Here is a 26,449-nt window from a genome sequence, read left to right as displayed (position 1 = left end):
AGGAGAAAAACCCTATCAGTGCTTCGAATGCGGGAAGAGCTTCAAGTGGAAGGACAGTCTCACTTACCATCAAAGAATTCATAGAGGGCAGAAACCGTATCACTGCTTGGAATGTGGGAAGAACTTCCGGGAGCGGACGAAACTCACTTTGCATCAAAGAACTCATACAGGGGAGAAACCCTATCAGTGCTTGGAATGTGGAAAGAGCTTCAGTCAGAGGAACAGTCTCACTTCCCATCAAAGAATTCATACAGGAGAAAAGCCCTATCAGTGCTTCGAATGTGGGAAGAACTTCCGAGAGGGAACAAAGCTCACTTTGCATCAAAAAACTCATACAGGGGAGAAACCCTATCAGTGCTTGAAATGTGGAAAGAGCTTCAGAAAGAGCTCCCATCTCACTTCGCATCGCAGAATTCATACAGAGGGGAAAGCAAAAAAGATAAATAAAACAAAAAATATTAAACACCCCTTACAAAATACAATTGTATAGAAAAGAGAAAGGGGGGATATAAACTAAAAATACTGTTTATGACCTTTGTATCATATATATCATATCATTCGTCAACCCATAGAAAGACAGGCTCCCCTACCTCTCCCCTGTGTGACCCCCTCTTCTCCCCGTATCCCACCCTGAGAGATCCTTCCTTCCCTGCGTTCCTTGCAGGTCCCTCGCACCTCCAACTCTCCTCTTCCTATGTGTGTCCTCCTAAATTCAAAATAAAGGAATCTTAATAGAAAATATAAAAAATACAAAAAAAATTGATGATGATGATGATTTATTGATACCCTTCCCATCTGGCTGGGTTTCCTCAGTCACTCTGGGCAGCTTCCAACAAAATATTAAAATACAGTAATCCATCAAATATTAAAAGCTTCCCTAAACAGGGCTGCCTTCAGATGTTTTCTTAAAGTCTGGTAGTTGTTTTTTCCTTTCACATCTGCTGGGAGGGTGTTCCACAGGGCAGGCACCGAAAAGAAAACTCCCATCTCCGTCTGAAAATAATCTGTAGCAACAATTATTCATAATTTGCACTCCAGAATAAACCCAGCTGTATTTAGCATACAATGGTAAGTGGTATTTAGCATAGAGCGGTGGACTCGTAATCTGGGGAACCGGGTTCGCGTCTCTGCTCCTCCACCTGCAGCTGCTGGGTGACCTTGGGCCAGTCACACTTCTCTGAAGTCTCTCAGCCCCACTCACCTCACAGACAAAACAAAACAAAAATCCTTCCAATAGCACCTTAAAGACCAACTAAGTTAGTTCTAGGTATGAGCTTTCGTGTGCATGCACACTTTTTCTTCTGTGTATCTGAAGAAGTGTGCATGCACACGAAAGCTCATACCAAGAACTGACTTAGTTGGTCTTTAAGGTGCTACTGGAAGGATTTTTGTTTTGTTTTGACTATGGCAGACCAACACGGCTACCTATCTGTAACTCACCTCACAGAGTGTTTGTTGTGGGGGAGTAAGGGAAAGGAGAACGTTAGCCGCTTTGAGACTCCTTCGGGTAGTGATAAAGCAGGAAATCAAATCCAAACTCTTCTTCTCTTCACCAAGATGACACATTCCCTTCATCTCCCTTCCTAGCCCAGCTTTCAAATCTTAACCAACTCAGACAGTGCAATATGATTCTTATAATGATCGTCTAATAATCCAAATCAGTGTTTCTCCAGCTTCTAGGTCCAGTTTCTATAAAGCCTTTAAAAAACTGTTCCAACAAATCTCAGCCAAGTCACAATGGAAAATTCTGGTCTCTTATAATGTTCATCCAATCCTGCTTCCTCTTCTTTCTTTTTTTCCAAATCTTTGGACATTTTAATCCACCGGGGATGGGGAAGAAGGCATCTTAATTCCCGTTCCTCAAACGAGATCATAGCTTGAGTTGTTCACCGTTTCCGGAGTTGCTTTGCATTCTCTGCCTCTCATTCCCACACCAGCTCAGCCCAACCTCCTCTTTCCCTGGGGCTCTTTCTCTCTCCTCCTGCTCTTCCCTCGCCTGCTCAACACAACCTTCTGCCTCTCCCAGCGACTCCTTTCCAACGACTCCCACCTTGTGACCCACACATTCCCCTCCGTCTCTTTTTCTGGGTCTTCAATGCCAAGGCGCTGCAGAAGCTTCTTTGGAGTGGATGCATCTGGTTCCCAACAAATCACGCAGTGGCAAAGTTCATTGGCAAAAGAAGAAGGTTTCTCAGCCTTTTCAAAGGATCCTTATTAAACTTGGGAATGCATGTGATCCCGTCTCTACAACTCACAAAAACACCAGAGAGAAGGTGGGCTGGAGCCTGAAAGGTGAAAGCATTGGCCTCGAACGCAGGCCTCAGGAACGCTTTCCCCCATGGAGACCCGGGACCCCTTCTCCTTCTGAAGGGACCTCCGAGGAAGAAGCCAGGGCGGATCAGTCCCTGGACCATGGAGGCGATTCCAAGTGCTGTACATTCCACACACTTCCCCTCAATAATGAGTGGCTGAATATTCAATTTACATTTCCTAAAGTCCACAATAATCTCTTGTTTTCTTTCAGCTAAGGAGGAAATTTTTCCTGTACCCTCCCCCAACTGCTCAACATCCTTCCTATAGGCCACCTTCCCCTCTCCAGCCATGATTAAACCAACCACCGTTGTATCATCTGCAAACTTAATGATTTTATTAATGGGGTATTTGGGGGCACAGTTAGCTGTATATAAAGCGTATAAAAAAGTTTGATAGAAAATTTAATATCCACCTGCACAAACACAATGGAAGTCCCAGGTCTAATAGTTTGGGCACCAATCTATGCGGAAGAATAGTATTAAATGCAGAACTAGTCTACAAATAAAAATCTCGCATACTTCCCTTTCTTCTCCAAATGAGTCAGGACAGCATGTAAAGCCACAGCATCCTCCGTGGATCTCTTTGCCTTGTATGCAAACTGGTAAGGGTCAAGTCCTACTGGCAGACAAGATATGATACGGTTCCTTGCCAGTTTTTCGAAACATTATAATGGGTGTCAACGCCACAGGGCGAAAATCATTCAGACTGTCTATCTTTGGTGTTTTTGGCAGGGGTATAACAGTACCGGATTTCAGACAGGGTGGAACGGCGGCTTGGGCCAGAGACTGGTTAAAAATCTTCAAAAAGATTCCTGCCAGTTGCTCCGAACAATCTCTTAGCCCCCTGCCAGCCACCCCATCTGGGCCCATAGCCTTCCTCGTGTTTACCTGCCGAATCTAATATAATCCAGGACCGTTGATGTAGAAGTTTCTAGATCTTGATGGTCGAACATATTCCAATCGGTCTCCTGGAAACAGTCCTGCAACTGTTGAGAGGCTCCCTCAGGCCACACCGTAACCATCCGTGTTTGTAGCTGGCCTTCTTTCCTGAGGGGTGTGTACACTGGTGTCAGAAGCAGGGACACATGATCTGAGCCACCGAGGCGCGCCTCATATGCCCGTCCAGTGTTCGTATACACCCATGCCAAGAGTACTTTCTCCCCTTATTGCACACTCAATGTGCTGATGGGATTTGCGGAGTGCTGCCCTCACATCTGTGTGAGTGAAGTCCCCCACAATAATCCGCGCTGCCTCCAGGTATCTGCTCAATTTAGCATTGATGTTTTCATGCATACTACTCATGGCCCTGCAGGCATTTGCAGAAGGTGCTAGAGAAGAAAGCTGCAGAGATAGTGCGCACCCTGGAAATGATCCCTTTCAGCTTCCGCCTTCTGGAAGAAGGTACAGGGTTATAAGGACTACGACTAGCCACCTGAGAAGCAGTTTCTATCCAAATGCGATTTTGGTTTTAAATGCAGTGTAAGGTAGTCTCTATGGGAGTATATTGTATTTAATTATGGGGTATCAGAGTTTTAGGGGGCTAACCAGGTTGGGATAGCAGACTTGTTGGTTTTTGAATGTCTGATGTACATTTTTTCAATTTCGTTGTTCTGTATGGGACAATGACAATAAAGAATATTGTATTGTATCGAGACTCATCTGGAAAGTGCTATATCATGTTCCTTTCCCCACTTGCCAGGACTCTGAGCTCCATTTGGGGTTTCTCCTTCCGTACCCCAAGGTTCCTCCAAGGCCTTGGGGAAGGAAACTGAGGCAGGCTCTGCTTGCTCCCCAGGGCCCTTCGGGGGGGCTGTGTCTTCCTCTGGGCGTGGCACTCCCTGGAAGCCTTGGAAGAAAGGCAGGAGACCCTCAGCAGAGAACAGCCAAGTCCGGTTCTTCTCCGCAATGGCTTCCTCTTCTGAGAGCTCCCTCTCTTTCTTGTCTGGGCTGGACTGGGAGGACCCCAGTTCAGCAATTTCCCCAGTCCCCACACTGGGCTCCATTGACCCCTTGAGACCTCTCCTGTTGAACTACTGCCTGAGGGGGAGGAACAAGCTAGGGCCATCCAGAAAGGGCTCCTGGGACCCCGAGGGGCCAGAAGGGGAGTCTCCAGCTGTTAACGGAAAAATCCGAGGGCTCCCTTGGACAAAAACAAAGACACCAACCAGGATAACTGGAGCAAAACAGCAGCCTGTAGGCTTGGCCTTTATTGAACTGTTGCAACGGGGTGTGCAAGGCCTTCTAAAGACTTTTGAAACTGTCACCCTGTAGATCAAGACCACCCCCCAGAAACATCATACATACATCACAGAAAGGAGGGGTTATGGTGGTAACCTGAGTGTCCTGTCACCTGGCTGGTTCCCCCTTTCCCCCCTCCGCATGAGTCACTTCCAGGAGACAAAGGGGAGTTGGCAGTTTGCTGCCCCCTGAGGGAAGATCTGATCATTGTCCTTTATTCCAGTCCTTGCTGAATCCACTCCCATATGCAAGTTCTTTGTGATCTTGATGGTCTTCGGTCTAGGACCATCAGGGTTGGCATAGCAACTGGGCAGGGCTCCTGTAGATGTGCTGGGCTGGCCTGTATCAAACCTTCACCATTTCCCCAGTTACAGATAGGTAGCCGTGTTGGTCTGCCATAGTCAAAACAAAATTAAAAAATTCCTTCCAGTAGCACCTTAAAGACCAACTAAGTTAGTTCTTGGTATGAGCTTTCGTGTGCATGCACACTTCTTCCCCATTTTGTAGTCCTTCCTTCATGGAGTCAAATAAAAGTGGAACAGTGCAGATCCGATGTGTGGTTGATTTTTCTATGAATTTATCACAGAAGCGTAGCGTATGTCGTGTGTGTGGAGTTTGTACAAACTGAATGATTGGGGGGGTTTCCTGCGACAAGGGAGAGAGAGACCCCCCTGCCACCCCTTTCTGGGAGAGCCCTCCTTTCTGCCCCCCTCCCAAGAGGGTCCCCCTTGTGTCTCTGAGGGACGAGAGAGGAGGCGCCCCTCCCCCCGCCGCTTCTTCCCCTCAGCGCCTTTTCCCGCCTTTTCCCAACTGCCTCGCCTCAGTCTCAGGCGCCCGCGATTCCTGGCAGACCAGGCGGCCCTTTCCCGGGCCTTGAGGGGCGGATTTCTCTTCAAGCCTCTCGCTTTTCAAGCTCTGGGTGAAAACTCCCTTCGCCTCTGCCGGCATCCCTGGCAGTATTGAAAAGTCCGATTTCTTTCCATTTGCTACGTCTAATATCCGCTTTGGGTCGAGTGTGGGGCTGGCATAAAGTGCCTCTTTTTTCAATTGACCTGAAGGTATAAATGATTGGCCCCAAGCGGCTTTATTGATTAGCCATTTTCCATGGGTCCTTTGTAGGTGGGTCTCCTGCAAGCTTTGTATCTGAAGAAGTGTGCATGCACACGAAAGCTCATACCAAGAACTGACTTAGTTGGTCTTTAAGGGGTCTGCGTAAAAGGCGGATCTACACGGATCCTCATGGATCCTCCACTTTTTAAAGAATAATTCCAACAAATGCAATGTCAAATCACACCTAAAAGGCACGCCTACAAACTGGACTATAAAAAACGTGGATCCAACACTTTTCCGCGCTGCAGCACCACAAAAACATGGATCCGAGGCACGGATCCTCATGAATTCATATGATTTTTATATTGAAAAAAATAAAATAAAAACACCATGCTACTGTAGACCACATCTTAGTCTGTAGGAGGAACCAAAAAAAATCACGCATCCACTGTTTCGTGGTGCCGCAATGGCGCAAAAACATGGTTAAAAAACACGGATCCTCATGGATCCTCATGATTTTTGCACTAGATCATCCCAAACTCACTGTCAAATTACACATCATGTCCAGGGGCACAGCATCCACCACAGAAATCACGGATCCGTGGCTTCCTGGCCATACCGTGGCCCAAAAACGTGGTTTTGAAGCATGGATCCTCATGATTTTTGCACAAGATCAGCCCAAAGTCATCATCAGATCAAACATCATGGTCAGGGGCACAGCCTGCACAACAAAAAATTCGGATCCACGGCTTCCTGGCAACACCGTGGCCCAAAAACGTGGTTTTGAAGCATGGATCCTCATGGATCCTCACACTTTTCGCATTGGGCCAGCCCAAACTCACTGTCAAATCACACATCATGTCAAGGGGCACAGCATCCACCACAAAAATCACGGATCCACGGCTTCCTGGCAAGAACATGGCCCAAAAACGTGGTTTCAAAACATGAATCCTCATGGATCCTTACGCTTTTCGCATTGGACCAGCCCGAGCTCACCGTCAAATCACACATCATGTCCAGGGATACAACTTGCACCACAAAAACCTAGGATCCACAGCTTCCTGGTCATAACACGGCCCAAAAACGTGGTTTTGAAGCATGGATCCTCATGGATCCTCACACTTTTCACATTGGGCCAACCCAAACGGACCGTAAAATCACACATCATGTCCAGGGTCACAGCCTGCACCACGAAAATCACGGATCTATGGCTACCTGGCCACTCGGTGGTCCAAAAACGTGGTTTTGAAGCACGGATCCTCATGGATCCTCACGCTTTTTGCATTGGGCCAACCCAAACTCACCGTCAAATCACACATCATGGCCAGGGGCGCAGCCTGCACCACAAAAAACTCAGATCCATGGTTATCTGGCAACGCCATGGCCCAAAAACGTGGTTTTGAAGCACGGATCCTCATGGATCCTCATGATTTTTGCATTGGGCCAACCCAAACTCACTGTCAAATCACACATCATGGCCAGGGGCACAGCCTGCACCACAAAAAAACTCGGATCCACGGCTTCCTGGCCATATTGTGGCACAAAAACATGGTTTTGAAGCACGGATCCTCATGGATCCTCATGCTTTTTGCATTGGGCCAACCCAAACTCACCGTCAAATCACACATCATGGCCAGGGGAACAGCCTGCACCACAAAAAAACTCGGATCCATGGTTATCTGGCAACGCCATGGCCGAAAAACGTGGTTTTGAAGCACGGATCCTCATGGATCCTCATGATTTTTGCATTGGGCCAACCCAAACTCACCGTCAAATCACACATCGTAGCCAGGGGCACAGCCTGCACCACAAAAAAAACTCGGATCCACGGCTTCCTGGTCATACCACAGCCCAAAAACGTGTTTTTGAAGCACGGATCCTCATGGATCCTTACACTTTTTGCATTGGGCCACCCCAACCTCACCATCAAATCACACGTCGTAGCCAGAGGCATAGCCTGCACCACTAAAAACTCGGATCCACGGCTTCCTGGCCATACTGTGGCCCAAAAACGTGGTTTTGAAGGACGGATCCTCATGGATCATCACACTTTTTGTATTGGGGAACCCCAAATTCATCCTTTAATCAAATATCTTGTACATAACCACAGATCTGACCACAAACATCATGGATCTACTGCTTCATGGCCCTGGTCAGATGCTACCCTGGATATATTGGCCAATTTTTAGGTGGGTGTGCTGGGATGGAGGAAACGGAGTCGGCTGAATCTCTACCTGTAATGGTTATGAGTGGGTTACTTGTGCGTAAATTGCCTTCAGTTTAGTTAGATTGTTTGCTCAACCATGTTTAGGGTTAGAGCTCGCCCTCCGCGACCTGTTAGTCACTTGCAGAATCCATCAGTGGGCGTTTCTTGAATCTCTTCCAGCATAAAAGCTGTTTGACCCCAAGTCTCCTCCTATGTTCCCTGCGCGGAACGTGTCTGTGCAAGTAAGGGGACGGTAGGGGCATGCCAGCGCTCTCTCCGCTGGTTTCGGTTGAAAGGTCTTGGAGCCCTGACACCGATTCCTCCATCTCCCTCTCCTCTCTATTGGTGTCACGCTGAATTCCTCCCCCCCCCCCCCGGACTGGTTCCCTCTCCGGCATCGCTCTGGACCCCTGCCTCCGCTTCTCGCTCTGATGTCAGTTCCCTGACACTACCCATTAAAGATGGGCGCCCAATGGCTTGGCCAGAATAATTTCAGTTTGGTTTTCCAACTCCCAGCTCTTCATGGGGTGCAATAGTCCCCTGTATCTGCCATCAGGAGTCTCGGTGTGATCCTGGATGCTTCTGTCTCTATGGAGGCATTGGTCACAAATGTAGCCAAACTGGAATTTTTGAATCTATGTCAGGTTAGGCGATCTGTACTGTAGCTGTCCCTTTCCAACCTAGCCATGGTGATCCATGCGGCAGTCACCTGCAGACTAGACTACTTTAACTTGCTGTACATTTATACCCTGCACTCCCTGGCTCAGGTATACAGCAAGTATACAGCAAGCCTCCATAGAGACAGAAGCATCCAGGATGCTTATTACAGTAAATCTCATTTTGGCCTCCCCCCAAGATCGCGAGTGCGTTTCTTCCTCATCTCCCTATTTTCCTGGGGGGGGGGAGGGAATTTTCGGGGGGGAGGGGTCTCCCGGCTGGGAAGCCCCCTCCCTCCTCCCCCCCCTGAGCTGGAGGGTGTTTTTTGGGGGGGGGTGTCTGGAGGGAGCCATTTCTGAGCACAAGGCACCTCCCGCCACTAGGCAGCCCTTCGCCTCTTCTCCCTCCCAGGAGATAAAGGGGGCAGCCCCTAGAGCGCAGGCGCAGAAGGAGGAAAACTGGAGGGAGGGGAGGACTCGGGGCGCTCGGCTTGCCAAGGGTTAAAAGGAGCAGAGCTGGATTCCTAGAGAGGACGGGGAGTGAAGGGGGAGGGGCAAGGTCCTCCAGAGCAGAAGCCCCTCCCTCCCCCCCATCCCTTCCTGCAGGCAGAGGAGGCTGCTTTCTTCTCTCTCTTTTGCAAAGGCTTCCTTGGTGCCCCTCCTGGAATGCGGTGAGTCTCCTCTCTCTGCCCCCTTAGTGTGTCCTGGGAAGAAGGGGGTCCCAGGGCTGCAGGGAGGATGAGTGGGGGTCCCTCTCAGATCATGCCGGGGGGGGGAGACCCCCAAGTCAGAGAGCAGGGGGTCCTCCTTTGTCCTCTCTGCCAAGCCAGGGAGGGGGCGAGTTTGCAGGAAATATGCAGCTCTGTTCTTCCTTGGGATCCAGATGCTGCCTTCATTTTGGGGGGGGGGCTTTGGGTCAAGCAAATAAACCCCCTTCAGAGGGAGGGAAAAGTCACCTTTGTGGACAGTTACAGATAGGTAGCCGTGTTTGTCTGCCATAGTCAAAACAAAAAAAATTCCTTCCAGTAGCACCTTAAATACCAACTAAGTCAGTTCTTGGTATGAGCTTTCGTGTGCATGCACACTTCTTCAGATACACAGTATCTGAAGAAGTGTGCATGCACACGAAAGCTCATACCAAGAACTGACTTAGTTGGTCTTTAAGGTGCTACTGGAAGGAATTTTCTTTGTGAACAGAGGCTGCAGCCAGAGGGGAACATTCCCACGTGGGGGGAGCACAGGGAGGAGAAAAGCCCTTCTGCATCTCCAGACCACTTCCTGTGTCCCAGATGCAACAACACATGTCTCTCCCCCAGATCTCACTCCCAAAGACACACTCTTCCATTGTCTCCTAAGACAGAAGGATGCCAACCAACATTCCCTCCCCTCCCCCTCCTGAAAAGAGAGGAGGTCCTTCCATCTGGAAAATGGGAATGCTTGCAAAGATTTACCTGAAGATGAGTACCATATAGATAATAAAATTATTATTATGTGAATTCCCCCGCTTACACAAAGATTAATACAGTGGTACCTCGGGTTACCTCGGGACGCAGGTGGCGCTGTGGGTTAAAGCCTCAGCGCCTAGGACTTGCCGATCGAAAGGTCGGCGGTTCGAATCCCTGCGGCGGGGTGCGCTCCCGCTGCTCGGTCCCAGCGCCTGCCAACCTAGCAGTTCGAAAGCACCCCCGGGTGCAAGTAGATAAATAGGGACCGCTTACCAGCGGGAAGGTAAACGGCGTTTCTGTGTGCGGCTCTGGCTCGCCAGAGCAGCGATGTCACGCTGGCCACGTGACCCGGAAGTGTCTCCGGACAGCGCTGGCCCCTGGCCTCTTAAGTGAGATGGGCGCACAACCCCAGAGTCTGTCAAGACTGGCCCGTACGGGCAGGGGTACCTTTACCTTTACCTTACCTCGGGTTAAGAACTTAATTTATTCTGGAGGTCTATTTTTAACCTGAAACTGTTCTTAACCTGAGGTACCACGTTAGAAAATGGGGCCTCCGCTACCACCACCGTGCGATTTCTGTTCTAATCCTGAAGCAAAGTTCTTAACCCGAGGTACTATGTCTGGGTTAGTGGAGTCTGTAACCTGAAGCATCTGTAACCCAAGGTACCACTGTACCCATCATTTAAATACACAACAAAATTGTTACAGAAAAAAACAGAGCAATGTGTAGAAAAATATCTTTATTCTCCCTGTTTCTCTTAGGGTCCAGTGTGCTTCACCTAGAAAACCAGTCTCAATTTCCATTAAATAAAACACAGCAGGGATAATCATAGAATTTTAGAAAATGGTATAAGGCATATGGTATAACTGGTATTAGGAAACTTCATGAGGAATTAAGGGGAAAGAGCATTGACCCGGAGTAGTAACAAAATTTATGTTCTCTCCCCGAGTGCCAGGGACCCTCCTCGAAAGAGAGCTTTTTTTTGGTCAGAATTATTTCTCCCCCCCCCCCCAATTTTTGGCAATTAATTGGCAATACATGTTCTCACTGCCACTGGCGTAAAGAAATATTTCCTTGTTTAAAACATCTTTATCAAATTTTCTGTTATTGCTTCACAAGCCATAAAATTCCAACTCTCCTTCCATAATTTTCCCCATGATGTTACTTGAATAGGTTTCCTTAAATCCATAGCCAATTTGATCATTACCGCCTTTACTTGTTCATCCATATCCTTCCACTCCAATAATGTTCCATACCTTTTACAAATTACTTTTGTTTTGTTTTGTAGTAATCCTTTATCCAATTCTGAAATCCCAAAACCCTTTTTCATGTCAGCTTTGAAGCCCTCATTTATTTGGTGATACTGGATCCACCCTGTTAGGTTATTTCCTCCCGGAGTTTGGCCAAACTCATGCTGGTAGCTTCAAGAACACTGTCCCACCATCTCCTCCTCTGTCGTCCCCTTCTCCTTGTGCCCTCCATCTTCCTGGTATAATTCCTCTGGAGAGCCAGTGTGGTGTAGAGGTTAAGAGCGGTGGACTCGTAATCTGGGGAACCGGGTTCGCGTCTCCGCTCCTCCACATACAGCTGCTGGGTGACCTTGGGCCAGTCACACTTCTCTGACGTCTCTCAGCCCCACTCACCTCACAGAGTGTTTGTTGTGGGGGAGGAAGGGAAAAAAGAATGTGAGCCGCTTTGAGACTCCTTCAGGTAGTGATAAAGCGGGATATCAAATCCATACTACTACTACTACTACTACTACTCTTCTTCTTCTTCTTCTTCTTCTCCTTCTCCTCCTCCTCCTCCTTCTCTGTGTATTCTTGCCCCCTCTTCTTGATGTCTTCTGCTTCTGTTACGTCCTTACCACTTTTCCTTTATTATGGTAATTTTTGTACAAAATTACAGATAGGTAGCCGTGTTGGTCTGCCATAGTCAAAACAAAAAAATTCCTTCCAGTAGCACCTTAAAGACCAACTAAGTCAGTTCTTGGTATGAGCTTTCGTGTGCATGCTACTTATCAAACCTTTATTAGGCATTATGGAAATAAAACCTTAAAAGAGAAAATAACATATAAAAGACTTGAAATATATATAAAAAGGCAGCAGTTTGCTAAATGCATATATATATATACATATAGAGTCAGTGGTTTTCCTTGTTAACCTGCTCCTTGGAGGAATGCTACCAAAAACTCGGCTACCCCCGCCGTTACCCTTTGGTCAACGTCGGATAGGTAGAATCCCACACATTCACCTTGCTGGGGTTCCAGACCACCCAAAAGAGGGGACAGCACGCGTTGACGGAGCGTACTGTACAATGGGCAATGAAGGAGAATATGCTCTACAGTGTCCGGGACATTCATAGAGCATCTGCAGAGTCTCTTGTTTCTAGGAATGTTTTGATATCTTCCCCTGACAAATGCTGAGGGAAAAACATTCAAACGGGCCAGCATAAAAGCCCTACGTTGGGCTGGGATTATTAGTTTAGTGACGTAATTGGCTCTGCTATCTAAGATATTTAATTCATAGAATATGGGGGAGCAAATTTTTTTTACAGCTGCCATAATATTTTGTCTCTCGACATCCTTTAGTCTAGTTAGGATATTATGGGAGATATATTGCTCACTAGAATTGTACAGGGGCTCCAGCTCGATGCCTAAAGATTCAATCTTTTTTTCGAGGTGCTGATACCATCTTGATTTATAGGAGTCTTTGAGCAAATCAGCGAGCAGACTTGATGGAGGGCAGCGAAACCAATACTTTATTGAGGTGGACCATGCCCAATATTCCATTGTGTGTATGCCTATTTCTGCACACATTGTTTCATATTTAATCGTAGCTGGGAGTCCAAGAATACGTCTCAGAAAACTAGAGTGAATCTTTTTTAAATCATTGTTATATGCTTGGACCCATAGCGGGATTCCATAGAATATCTGGGATTGCACTTTTGTTTGAAATATCTGATTTGCCGCAGGAATAAATTGATTACCTTTCTGATAATGAAAACGGGCAACTGCTGATGAGATGCACTTTGCCTGTTTTATGGCATTTGTGCGATGGGTTGCCCACCCTAAATTGCTCTGGAATAAGATTCCCAGATACCTATAGATTTTCACTTGTTGGATTTCTTGCCCTCTTATTTTCCATTTCTCTAATTTCCAACCGTTCGAGAAGACCAAAATTTTTGTCTTCTCATAGTTTATAGAGAGTTTGTTACATTCGCAATAGAGGATCAGTGAAGATATAAGACGTTTCAGACCCAAGCTCGTTAAGGATAGTAGGACAGCATCGTCTGCGTATAGTAAGAGAGGAACTGGTTTCTGATTAAGTTTAGGGGCATGTGATTCTATTTTTTGAAGGTAATCTGGCAAGTCTGATAAAAATAAATTAAATAGAAAGGGGGCAAGAATACACCCTTGTTTTACCCCTTTTGAGATTGGGATGTCTGATGAAAGGTGACCTTTGATGTTAAGTTTGACTTGACAGGTATTGGAAGAGTGTAGGTTTTGCATTAGAATCAATAGGCGCTGATCAATTTTTAATTCTGCGAGTTTCCTCCACAACTTTGGGCGGTCAATTGAGTCGAATGCACCACGAAAATCTACAAAAGCAGCGTATATCTTAGATTGCCTTTGGGATCTGTATTTTTCAACCAGATGCATAAGTATAAGACAGTGGTCTAATGTGGAGCAACCTTTGGAGAAACCTATTTGTTCTTTCCCTGGTAAATTTAGATTTTTCATCCAGGTAAGGAGTTTAGATAAGAGGTGCTTAGCGTAGATTTTCCCTATCACTGATAGAAGGCTTATCGGTCTATAATTCCTTGGTTCTTTTGGGTCGCCATTTTTAAAGATTGGAATAATTATTGATCTTAGCCATATCTCAGGTATGATCCCATATTTATCTATAAGCGTAAACAGTTGGGCTAAGGGTTCTGCCCACCAATCTATATAGGTCTTAAATAATTCTATTGGTAGACCGTCTGGCCCAGGAGATTTCCCCGATTTGAAATTTTTAACTATCTCTCTAATTTCCTCTTCCTCTACCCTTGGCCACTCCTGGAGTTTAATAATTTTATTTTTAGTGGTTTCATTTCCTTTAAGTTCACTGTGTAGATTGTTAAATACAGATGTGAAGTATTGGGACCATTTGGATTCTGCAATTGGTGGTAGAGTTAGTTGATTTTCGGCTTTCAGTCCTCCATACACTAGGTTCCAGAACGCTTTGTTGTTTTTACTCTGAATTGAGTCAAATAATTGTAGCCATTTTTGGGTTGCGTATTTCTGTTTCTTTTCGGCCAGAATGTAATGATATTTTCTTTTTTCATCAAGATAAGAGGGCTCTAGTTTAGTGCGATTATTTTTAAATGTTTGGCGCAGTTTTCTTTTTAGCTGGAAACATTCATCATCAAACCAAGGGCTAGCGGTATGTTTAAGTACCCAAACTTTAGGTGGAGTACTAAGCTCTACAAACATTTGGAAGATTTCATTATAAATTTTCGGAATATCACTGTAGAAATTAGTGATCTTTAAGTTGGATAATACTTGTTTTCTCAGGTTGGCTGTAAGTTTTTGCCCCACTGCTACACTCATTTCCTGGGACCATTTTAATTGGGTCATTTGTTTGTATTGAGAAGGTTCTATGGTATTGTACTTAGTTATTTTGGTTTCGTCCTTTAAGTTAATAGACAACGATAATGGCTGATGGTCGCTTTCAGTGCGCGTTCCAATTTTGAAGTCCATGATCGAATTTATAATATTATAAGGGACAAGAATATAGTCATAGCTCATACCTAGAACTGACTTAGTTGGTCTTTAAGGTGCTACTGGAAGGAATTTTCTTTGTGAACAGAGGCTGCAGCCAGAGGGGAACATTCCCACGTGGGGGGAGCACAGGGAGGAGAAAAGCCCTTCTGCATCTCCAGACCACTTCCTGTGTCCCAGATGCAACAACACATGTCTCTCCCCCAGATCTCACTCCCAAAGACACACTCTTCCATTGTCCAGTTCTTGGTATGAGCTTTCGTGTGCATGCACACTTCTTCAGATACACTGAAACAGAAGTATTACTCAGAAGGGTGGTGGGAATGGGTGATGGGCAGATAGCTGTGATGAGCCTGTTGACGACTCTTAACGACTGCAAGAATTTAAGAATTTAAGAATTGCAACTTATGGTTTTAAGAATTGCAACTTATCACCAAACTTAAAACCATGAAGAAACCTGGTCTGAGCAAAGACATTGGATTCTTATCTCATTATACATGACAAAGCCATTTTTCACCTTCTCACCCCTTGCTTTTTCCTGTAATACCTATTGCAGTCTTTAAGAGTCGTCAACAGGCTCATCACAGCTATCTGCCCATCACCCATTCCCACCACCCTTCTGAGTAATACCCCTCCCCACCTTCTCACTATATAGAAGGGTCTGGAAACTTCTGTTTCAGTGTATCTGAAGAAGTGTGCATGCACACGAAAGCTCATACCAAGAACTGACTTAGTTGGTCTTTAAGGTGCTACTGGAAGGAATTTTTTGGTTTTGTACAAAATGTTCCTTTCATATCTCAAATTTTCTTGAACAGATCTCCACACCCACGGCTGGCGCTGTTACCCTCCCAACAACTGGATCTCACTCAAAGACACTCTTCCATGGTCTCCTAAGACAGATGGATGCCAACCAACATTCCCTCCCCTCCCCCTCCTGGTGCCCCTTGAAGTTGGCTTGGGGGCAGGGGGAGGGTCCACCCCACCAGATGAAGGGAGAGGAGGTCCTTCCATCTGGAAAATGGGAATGCTTGCAAAGGTTTACTTGAAGATGAATGCTACATAGATAATAAAATTATTGTTTTATGGAGTTGCCCCACACAAAGATTAACACCCATCATTAAAATACACACAAAAAATTGTTACAGAAAAGAACAGAGCAATGTTTAGAAGATCATCTTTATGGTCTCTTTTTCTCTTAGGGTCCAGTGTGCTTTGAAGACGTAGCTGTTCCTTTCACAGAGGAGGACTGGGCTTTGCTGGATCCTGACCAGAGAGCTCTGCAGAAGGAAGTCAAGGAGGAGAATCCTGGGATCGTGGCCTCTCTGGTAAGGCTCCCTGCTGGATCATAAGATCAGTTTTGAATTTCCATACAGATCTCTGAAGGACAAACCTCCTCTATTTTGAGGGAGCCCCATAGCGCCACCTGCAGCATCTGAGATGTTAACACACCCACAACTCTCCATAGGAGATGTATCTCCTGTTCTGTCTGGGAATATTCTTCCACCAGTCCTGCCTTTTCAAACCAGGATGAGGCTGCTCTGAGCTTTCCAGGCCTTCTTCAGTGTAGGCTTCAGAGATCTTTTTCCCTTTCTACATTTGTCTGGCTTCATTCTGTTGGTGAATCTAATTTTCCATGAAATATTTCCTACAGGGGACTATTTAGAATGTGGAAAAAGCTTCACCTGGGAAACCAGTCTCAATTTTTAGTTCTTCATAAACCGTATCCCAGAAGCCGTTGATTTTATCACATAGCCACCACATATGCAGAAGGGTCCTCTCTACTTGGTTACACCTCCAATGTAATTTTGATTTTTTTAAATACATTTTACATATCTTGGTTGGTGTTATATACCATCTATAAAACATCTTTATCAAATTTTCTGTTATTGCCTCACAAGCCGTAAAATTCCAACTCTCCTTCCATAATTTTCCCCATGATGTTACTTGAATAGGTTTCCCTAAATCCATAGCCAATTTGATCATTACCGCCTTTATCTGTTCATCCATATCCTTCCACGCCAATAATGTTCCATACATTTTAGAAATTACTTTTGGTTTGTTTTGTAATACAGTGGTGCCCCGCAAGACGAACACCTCGCAAGACGGAAAACCCGCTAGACGAAAGGGTTTTCCGTTTTGGAGGCGCTTCGCAAAACAAATGTCCCTATGGGCTTGATTCGCAAGACGAAAATGTCTTGCAAGTTCCTGCGGGTTTTTTCCCCTCCCCCCCTTTTCCTAAGCCCTAAGCCGCTTATCAGCTGATCCGCTAAAAGCCGCTAAACCGCTAATAGCGCTAATCTGCTAAGCTGTCAATGGGCTTGCTTCGCAAGACGAATAAACCGCTATACGAAGAGCCTCACGGAACGGATTAATTTCGTCTTGCGAGGCACCACTGTAATCCTTTATCCAATACTGAAATTGCAAAACCCTTTTTCTGGACAGATATGAAGACCTCATTTATTTGGTGATACTGGATCCACCCTGTTAGGTGGTGTTTTATTTCCTCCCGCAGTTTGTTTGTTTTTTTATAATATATTTATTAGGTTTTACAGAAAGAAGAAACACATAACAACCACAGAAATAAAGAAAAACAAAGACAGTCAAAAATACATATAAAACAGATAAGAAAGCCAAAATGTAGAAAAAAATAAGTTCCATTCATCAAAAAGAAAAAGTTTAAAATAAAAACTCCAACCTTTAAATTCATACTTGCAAAACTTTCTTTCTTGACTTCCTCATGCCTCCCTTTGTTGTGTTCCTCTTTACCCAATCAGATACAGCAAATCTTTACCCTCTTTCATAACTCATTTCTAATTATTAAAGTCATTCTATTATGTCTCCAATCTTTCCTCCTTATGTTTAAACGCCTTTAACATATTGTTTATTTTTAACATAATATAACTTTAGTCTTTCACCATTCTTCAATTTACATTTTTTACATAACTTTTAAACCTGTATCACTAATGCCATATTATTTTTAATACCAACATCATTTTAGCATTCATAAATTTTACAGTGTTTCTGCAAATAGTCTTTAAACTTCTTCCAGTCCTCTTCCACCACTTCTTCTCCCAGGTCTCGGATTCTGCCAGTCATTTCTGCCATCTCCATGTAGTCTATTACTGCCATTCTTTCAAGGTGGGCAAATCTTGTGTCTTCCAATGCTTTGCGATAAGTATTCTTGCTGCTGTTGCTGCATACATAAAAAACCTTCTATCTTTCTTTAACACCAATTGGCCAACTATGCCCAGGAGAAAGGCCTCTGGTTTCTTAAGGAAGGTATATTTAAGTACCTTTTTCAGTTCATTATATATCATCTCCCAGAAAACCTTAATCTTTGGGCACGTCCACCAAAGGTGAAAGAATGTACCCTCAGTTTCTTTACATTTCCAACATTTATTATCAGGCAAGTGATAAATTTTAGCAAGCTTGACTGGGGTCATGTACCACCTATAAATCATTTTCATAATATTCTCTCTTAAGGCATTACATGCCGTAAACTTCATACCGGTGGTCCACAACTTTTCCCAGTCAGCAAACATAATGTTATGACCAATGTCCTGTGCCCATTTAATCATTGCTGATTTAACTCTTTCATCCTGTGTATTCCATTTTAACAGCAAGTTATACATTCTTGAAAGAATCTTAGTTTTAGGTTCTAACAATTCTGTTTCCAATTTCGATTTTTCCACCTGGAAGCCCAATTTTTTGTCCATATTATAGGCCTCTCTTATTTGATAATAATGAAGCCAATCTCGCACTTTATCTTTTAATTTCTCAAAACTCTGCAGTTTCAATTTATCTCCTTCTTGTTCTAATATCTCCCAATATTTCGGCCATTTGGCCTCCATATTGAGTCTGTTCAGAGCCTTTGCCTCCATGGGTGACAACCACCTTGGGGTCTTACTTTCCGGTAAATCTTTGTACCTTATCCAGACATTAAATAATGCTTTCCTGACAATATGGTGTTTGAAAGCTTTGTGCGCTTTAACCTTGTCGTACCACAAATATGCATGCCATCCAAAAGCATTGTTAAAACCTTCCAAGTCCAAAATGTCAGTGTTCTCAAGAAGCAGCCAGTCATTCAACCAGCAGAAAGCTGCTGATTCATAGTAAAGTTTAAAGTCTGGCAGGGCAAATCCCCCTCTTTCCTTCACATCAGTTAATATTTTAAATTTTATTCTGGGCTTTTTGCCCTGCCAGACAAATCTAGAGATATCTCTCTGCCACTTCTTGAAACAATCCATCTTGTCCACAATCTGCAAAGTTTGAAACAAAAATAACATTTTTGGCAATACGTTCATCTTTATAACTGCAATTCGACCCAACAAGGAAAGCTTCAGTTTGGACCATATTTCTAAATCTTTTTTAACTTCTATCCAACATTTCTCATAATTGTCAAATAAATTCAAGTTTTTAGCTGTCATATTAATCCCCAGATATTTCATATTTCCTCCCGCAGTTTGGTCAGACTCATGCTGGTAGCTTCGAGAACACTATCCAGCCATCTTGTCCTCTGTCGTCCCCTTCTCCTTGGGCCCTCCATCTTTCCCAACATCAGGGTCTTTTCCAGGGAGTCTTCTCTTCTCATGAGGTGGCCAAAGTATTGGAGCCTCAGCTTCATGATCTGTCCTTCCAGTGAGCACTCAGGGCTGATTTCCTTCAGAATGGAGAGGTTTGATCTTCTTGCAGTCCATGGGACTCTCAAGAGTCTCCTCCAGCACCATAACTCAAAAGCATCAATTCTTCGGCGATCAGCCTTCTTTATGGTCCAGCTCTCACTTCCATACATCACTACTGGGGTCAAATCATAGCTTTAACTATACGGAGCTCTGTTGGCAAGGTGATGTCTCTGCTTTTTAAGATGCTGTCTAGGTTTGTCATTGCTTTTCTCCCAAGAAGCAGGCATCTTTTAATTTCGTGACTGCTGTCACCATCTGCAGTGATCATGGAGCCCAAGAAAGTAAAATCTCTCACTGCCTCCATTTCTTCCCCTTCTATTTGCCAGGAGGTGATGGGCCCAGTGGCCATGATCTTCGTTTTTTTGATGTTGAGCTTCAGACCATATTTTGCGCTCTCCTCTTTCACCCTCATTAAAAGGTTCTTTAATTCCTCCTCACTTTCTGCCATCAAGGTTGTGTCATCTGCATATCTGAGGTTGTTGATATTTCTTCCGACAATCTTAATTCCGGCTAGGGATTCATCCAGCCCAGCCTTTCGCATGATGTATTCTGCATATAAGTTAAATAAGCAGGGGGACAATATACAGCCTTGTCATACTCCTTTCCCATTTTTGAACCAATCAGTTGTTCCATATCCAGTTCTAACTGTAGCTTCTTGTCCCACATAGAGATTTCTCAGGAGACAGATGAGGTGATCAGGCACTCCCATTTCTTTAAGAACTTGCCATAGTTTGCTGTGGTCGACACAGTCAAAGGCTTTTGCATAGTCAATGAAGCAGAAGTAGATGTCTTTCTGGAACTCTCTAGCTTTCTCCATAATCCAGCGCATGTTTGCAATTTGGTCTCTGGTTCCTCTGCCTCTTCGAAATCCAGCTTGCACTTCTGGGAGTTCTCGGTCCACATACTGCTTAAGCCTTCCTTGTGGAATTTTAAGCATAACCTTGCTAGCGTGTGAAATGAGTGCAATTGTGCGGTAGTTGGAGCATTCTTTGGCATTGCTCTTCTTTGGGATTGGGATGTAGACTGATCTTCCCCAATCCTCTGGCCACTGCTGAGTTTTCCAAACTTGCTGGCATATTGAGTGTAGCACCTTAACAGCATCATCTTTTGAAATTTTATATACTTCAGCTGGAATATCATCACTTCCACTGGCCTTGTTATTTGCAGTGCTTTCTAAGGCCCATTTGACTTCACTCTCCAGGATGTCTGGCTCAAGGTCAGCAACTACACTACCTTTGCTGTACGAGACATCCATTTCTTTCTGGTATAGTTCCTCTGTGTATTCTTGCCACCTCTTCTTGATGTCTTCTGCTTCTGTTAGGTCCTTACCACTTTTGTCTTTTATTATGGTAATCTTTGAACGAAATGTTCCTTTCATATCTCCAATTTTATTGAACAGATCTCTGGTTTTTCCCATTCTGTTGTTTTCCTCTATTTCTTTGCATTGCTCGTTTAAGAAGGCCTTCTTGTCTCTCCTTGCTGTTCTTTGGAAATCTGCATTCAATTTCCTGTATCTTTCACTATCTCCCTCGCATTTTGCTTGCCTTCTCTCCTCCGCTAATTGTAAGGCCTCGTTGGACAACCACTTTGCTTTCTTGCATTTCCTTTTCATTGGGATGGTTTTAGTTGCTGCCTCCTGTACAATGTTATGAGCCTCCATCCATAGTTCTTCAGGCACTCTGTCCAGCAAATCTAAATCCTTAAACCTGTTCTTCACTTCCACTGTGTTTTCATAAGGGATTTGATTTAGATTGTATCTTACCGGCCCAGTGGTTTTTCCTACTTTCTTCAGTTTAAGCTTGAATTTTGATATAAGAAGCTGATGATCTGAGCCACAGTCAGCTCCAGGTCTTGTTTTTGCTGACTGTCATCTTATTCAACTTAAAACCCGCTACCTGACCAAATTCTTGAATCAGTTCCAATACTCTTTTAGTACTAGATTCTGGCTCCTGTAATGTCAATGCCAAATCATCGGCAAATGCTTTCAGTTTGTACTGTTTAGCTCCAACTTGTATACCTTTAACTGTTTGGTCCCTTCTAATCATGTTTAAAAGAACCTCCAGGACCATTTTTTTTTATAATAATATTTTATTAGAAATTCCAAAGAATTAACAACCAAACAGAAAAAACCACAAAAAGAACAGACAAACCTCAAAAATCCAAACAATAAAACATCAAAAAAAGAAAAAAAATTCAAAAAAGAATACAGAAAAAAGTATAGCATAAAAAAACACTCTTTCATTTTAATAACTTTCAGAACCTTATTCTCTTTACTTCCACCCGCCTTCCCTTCTTGTATTCTATTTTAAAAATTAATTCAGCAAGATCAAAATAATAATAATAAAAGAACCTCCAGGACCGATATAAAAAGCAATGGAGAGATTGGGCAACGTTGTCGTGTTCCTTTCTCAATCTTAAATTCTTCCATCACTACATTGTTAACAATTAATTTAGCCTTTTGTTCTGAATAAATTGCACCTATACCATTTTCAAAACCTTGACCAACCCCCATCCCTTGTAGATTTTTCTTCATAAAACTCCAAGAAATATTGTCAAAGGCTTTCTCCGCGTCCACAAATATCAAAACTGCTTTAGTATTAATATTCACTTGTAACTTTTCTAGAATGTTAATTATGTTCCTCGTGTTGTCAGACAAGTGTCTGCCCAGGAGAAAACCAGCTTGGTCTTTATGAATTTCTTCTACTAATACCTTTTTTAATCTTTTAGCCAGAATGTCTGCTAACATTTTATAGTCCACATTAAGCAAAGATATGGGGCGGTAATTCTTAAGCTGTGTCTTCTCAGACTCTAATTTCGGTATAAGTGTGATATAAGCTTCCTTCCACGACTCTGGTGCCCTTTCCCCTTCCAATATTCTGTTACAAACTTCCTTTAATGGCTGTATTATCCATTCTTTCAGAGATCTATAGTATCTTGAAGTCAAACCATCCGGTCCTGGAGATTTACCCAATTGCATATTCTGAATGGCCCCTTCTATCTCTTGCTCAGTTATTTTGTAGTTCAACATTAGCTTATTTTCTTAAGAGATTTTTTGTAATCCATTTATTTTCAAAAAACGATCAATGTCCATTTGTTTCTGGGTTTCCTATGTATATAGTTGTTTAAAATACCTCTGAAAACACTTTCTAATCTCCACTGGATTCTGTATAACCTTTCCTTCTACTTCCAAATTTGTGATAGTGTTAAGTTTCTGTCTTTTTCATTTGCCAAGCCAGCAGTTTTCCACATTTATTTGCCGATTCAAATGTCTTTTGTCTCATCTGTTTAATTTTCCATTCCATTTCCTGATTCATCATTTTCATATATTGTACTTGATATAACTTTATCTCTTTCAGAATCTCCTGTGACTTTGGTTTCACTCTCAGTTTCTTCTCTCCTTCCTTTATTTTCTCCAAAATCTTATCTTTTTTCTCATTTTGGACTCTCTTTTGAATCGCATTCTGTTGTATCAAAAATCCTCTCATGACCGCTTTGCTTGCATCCCAAATTACTCTTTTTTCTACAGTGGAGTTCATATTTATCTCAAAATAGTCTCTCAGAGTTTTTTGGGCCTCCTTAATCACTTCTTCATTCCTAAACAATGTGTCATTCATCCTCCATCTGAAGGAACCAATTGGTGTTAGTTTCAATTCCATCTTTACAGCATTATGGTCGGAGCAAGTTTTAGGGCATATTTCCACTTTCTAGTCTTTGGAGCCAGCCCTCTAGTTGCCCAAATTTGGTCAATTCTTGTCCATGTCATTTTAGCCTCAGAGAAGAAGGTTCCCTCTCTTCCCAGAGGGTTTTTAATTCTCCAAATGTCAACTAAGTCCATATTGTCAGTCATATCAAAGAAAGTCTTTGGTAATCTACCATCCTTGGTGACTACCTGTCTCTGTGCCTTGTCCATATTTGTAGATACCACTCCATTCATATCCCCCATCAAAATCATATTATAGTCCATATAGTCTATCAGAGTCTCATGTAACTTCTTAAAAAATTCCGATTTCCCCTCATTTGGTGCATAGATGCCTAGTATCAAAAAATTCTCTCCTTGTGATTGGATTTCAATTGCCACAAATCTTCCTTGGTCATCTTTAAAGAGAAATTTCGGTGATAGGCTCTCCTTTGCATAAAGTACTACTCTTTTTTTAACTTTGTCTGATGAAATGAATTCATGTCCCAATCTTTTATTTGTCAATATTTTCCTATGTAGCCTTATCACATGTGTTTCTTGTAAACAAATCAAGTCCAATTGTTTTTTTTTAATACATGAAAGACTCTTCGTCTTTTTTCAGGGGAGTTCATCCCATTCACATTCCAGCTTAATATTTGCAGTGCCATGGTATAGTTACTTTAAGTCTCCTCCAACTGCGCCCAGTGCTTGCTCTTGTTCTGTCGGTGGTGTTGGTATCCCTTTCGCTGGGCAGTCCAGTCCAAAAGATAGCTTTGCTATGTCCAGTATAGGTGATCTTCTGTCCAGTGCTCTTTGCTCTAGTCCTCTATCTGGTGATCTTCTGTCCGATGCTCCTGGTTCTTTTCCAAGTCCCTTCTGTAAGTCCTCTTCGTGGTTGCTTAGAAATTTTTCTTTGTCCTCGACTGATCTTATTTTTATTTTCCTTCCTTTAAAGCTAAAGGATAGGCCTTGGGGAAATTCCCACCTGAAGATAATTCTGTTCCTTCTCAGCAGAGCAACCAAATCTCCATAATTGGACCTAAGGTCCAAAAGATATTTCGGGATATCTTTGAATATTTCCACTCTTGTCTGCAATATTTCCAAAGTCTTCTGAAAGTGCCAACCCAAAATTTTATCTCTCTCTTCTTTAGATCGGAGGGTAATCAAACAGTCTCTCACTCTGTTCTTCTTCCCTCCTCTTCCAAGCCTAAAAGCACTCACAATTTTCACCCCTTCTTGTTCCAAATCCAAATTCCAAAACTCTGCAAATTCCTGTGTAAGAAATTCTATCAAACTATCCTTCTCCAATTCAGGTACAGCTCTGATCCTCAAGTTCGTCTGCTTTTCCTTGAGCTCAATCATAGAAAGAGTCAGTTTATGGTCCTCAACTTGTCTCAGTATATCTGGGACTCTCTTTGTTTCCAATTGACTTACCTTAACTTCCACAGCAGCCACTTTTTCCTTAGCTTCCTCTGCAATTTGATGGGTTGAAGCAGATTCCTGTATCAATTTCTGTATGGCTTCTATGTTGGTATTCACCTTTTGTCCCAGACTATTTATACTTTCTGTATTTATGTCAATTTTGGTATTTCCAGCTTCCACCTTTGCATTTGTCTCATCTACTTTCCTGCTGAGATTTTCCAAAGATTCATTTATCTTACCTAGTGCAATCTAAAGCTTCTTCTGATGACATTCCTCTTGGTTTAAGTTGTGTTGGTACAGCTGCAGGTGAGGCAGAAGAACCAGATGCTGACGCTCTTCGCTGCCAAGACTTCTTCTTTTAAAAGTTTCCAATTTGTTCTACTCACGGGTAATGCCTTTTAGAATCCAATTGTTCACAGGAAAAAGTCAGCGCTCTCCGGCAACGGCTATGCGGCTTCACTCCGTGGAAAAAGCAGTCAATTCACAGCACCGCACTGCTCACCCCACTTCGCTCCGGAGCCCCAAAAACGGGTTTCCCCGCGAGTAGGGCAGGCACAAAAGGTGCCCGCTGAATCCCACGTTCACAGGCTTCACCCGCCTGTGATTTCTGAAGGGTCTCCGCCTTCGCCGTGATGGCTAGACCCAATTTTCACGGAGTAAATTCCTCTTAGTCAGAGGAATTCCGCCATTACCGATGGCGCTAACCCGGAAGTTCATTGCTAAGAATTCTAGTACCGTAATAAAAAGTAGAGGCGAAAGGGGGCAGCCTTGCCTGGTCCCCTTACTTATTTTACTTCTCTTATTTCACTATTTAGTATCAATTTGGCTCTCTGATTTCAATATTTTGCCTCAACACCCCTAAGAATATTTTCTCTAAGTCATGTTTTTTCTGTAGTTTTTTTCATGGAGCTCCAAGAGATGTTGTCAAATACCTTTTGCCTGTCTATCAGCATCAAAATGCCTTTTTTATCTGATCTTGCTTCTAAATATTCTAAAATATCAATTATTTTTCTCATTTTATTGTTCATGTATCTGCCTGGTAAGAAGCCAGCCTGATCACTGTGTATTATTTCATTCAATACTTTTTTTTAACCTGTTGGCTAGGATGTTAGCAAATATTTTATAATCATTATTGAACAATGATATAGGTCTATAATTTTTGATTAGTGTTGGATCTGCTCCTTGTTTGGGTATCAGTGTGATAAGTGCTTCTTCCCATGATTTTGGTATTCTTCCTTCTTTTAAAATTCAGTTCAGTACTGTTTCATTGGTTCTGATAATATATCTTCTAACTTCTTATGAAATGCCGCCGATAATCCATCCTTACCTGGGGACTTTCCTATCTTTGCTTTTGAGATTGATTGCTGCACCTCCATCATCGCTGTTGGTACATTTAGTTGTTCTATTTTCCAATCTGCTATTGTTGGGAGTCTATTTTGTGCTATGTGTCTTTCCATTTCCTCTTGGTCTTCTTCTTTTGCACGGTAAAACTTCCTATAGTGATTTAATTTTTCTTTGCATATTTCTTTAGGATCTTCAATTATTTTTCATTTTTCTATTACTCTCTCCTTTTGTTTTGTCTTTAATTGCCACGCAAGTAGCCTACCTGATTTTTTGGAACCACTAGAGAGGTATAGAAATGGGGCTTCTGTTGGGAAGGGGCTGCCCCATTTGTGCTTCTCCAGGGGCAGGAGAATATCTAGGGCAGGAGAATCCCTGCAGGGCCTCTGAGGCTCCCTTTCCTTCTTCCTCTCTCCCAGGACCCTGCAGCTTCTTTTGGCTCCTTGACTCCTCAGGAAGGATAAAAGGGACGGATTCTGCAAACCTAGTGAAAATGGAAGGGGGAGGATGGACGGATGACCTGGTCAGGTTGTCTCCTGCGTCCCTCCACTCAACCTCTGAGCTTTCCCTGCCGAGGACCTCCGAGAGATCTGGTGAGTCCCAGGGGAGGGAAGATGGGGACATGGAGGGATGGAGCCGGAGAGTAATTGGGGTGGGGGGG

General features: G+C 43.5%; 1 protein-coding gene and 1 long non-coding RNA gene across 13 annotated transcripts in view; one reads left to right on the top strand and one right to left on the bottom strand.

The window, feature by feature from the left end:
- The window catches only part of LOC309364378 (uncharacterized protein), a 214,577-nt gene that overhangs the window by 165,490 nt on the left and 22,638 nt on the right, over nucleotides 1-26,449 (top strand). For 6 of the 12 annotated variants that reach the window (XM_081901518.1, XM_081901519.1, XM_081901527.1 and 3 more), the window contains exon 2: nucleotides 15,867-15,992. The exons of 1 other annotated variant lie outside the window; for it this stretch is intronic. Coding sequence is in view for 3 of the 11 variants with exons in the window: in XM_081901520.1 (XP_081757646.1) it covers nucleotides 26,282-26,381 (100 nt within the window). In the remaining 8 variants the exon portion in view is untranslated. Of the gene's footprint in view, nucleotides 1-5,453; nucleotides 5,609-9,070; nucleotides 9,134-15,866; nucleotides 15,993-26,207; nucleotides 26,382-26,449 lie in introns of those variants that run through there. 5 more of the 12 variants (XM_081901520.1, XM_081901521.1, XM_081901522.1 and 2 more) reach the window with 3 other exon arrangements.
- LOC309365350 lies at nucleotides 487-3,924 on the bottom strand. Its single transcript, XR_014166041.1, has 3 exons — nucleotides 3,858-3,924; nucleotides 1,441-2,574; nucleotides 487-1,201 (listed from the first exon to the last, which is right to left on the bottom strand). It is a non-coding gene; the product is annotated as an uncharacterized lncRNA (long non-coding RNA).

The sequence above is a fragment of the Podarcis melisellensis genome, assembly GCF_964234715.1.
Source record: "Podarcis melisellensis genome assembly, chromosome: 2".
NCBI lineage: Eukaryota > Metazoa > Chordata > Lepidosauria > Squamata > Lacertidae > Podarcis > Podarcis melisellensis.
Note: the sequence above shows the minus strand (reverse complement) of the source record. Positions and strands in the feature narration are given on the sequence as shown.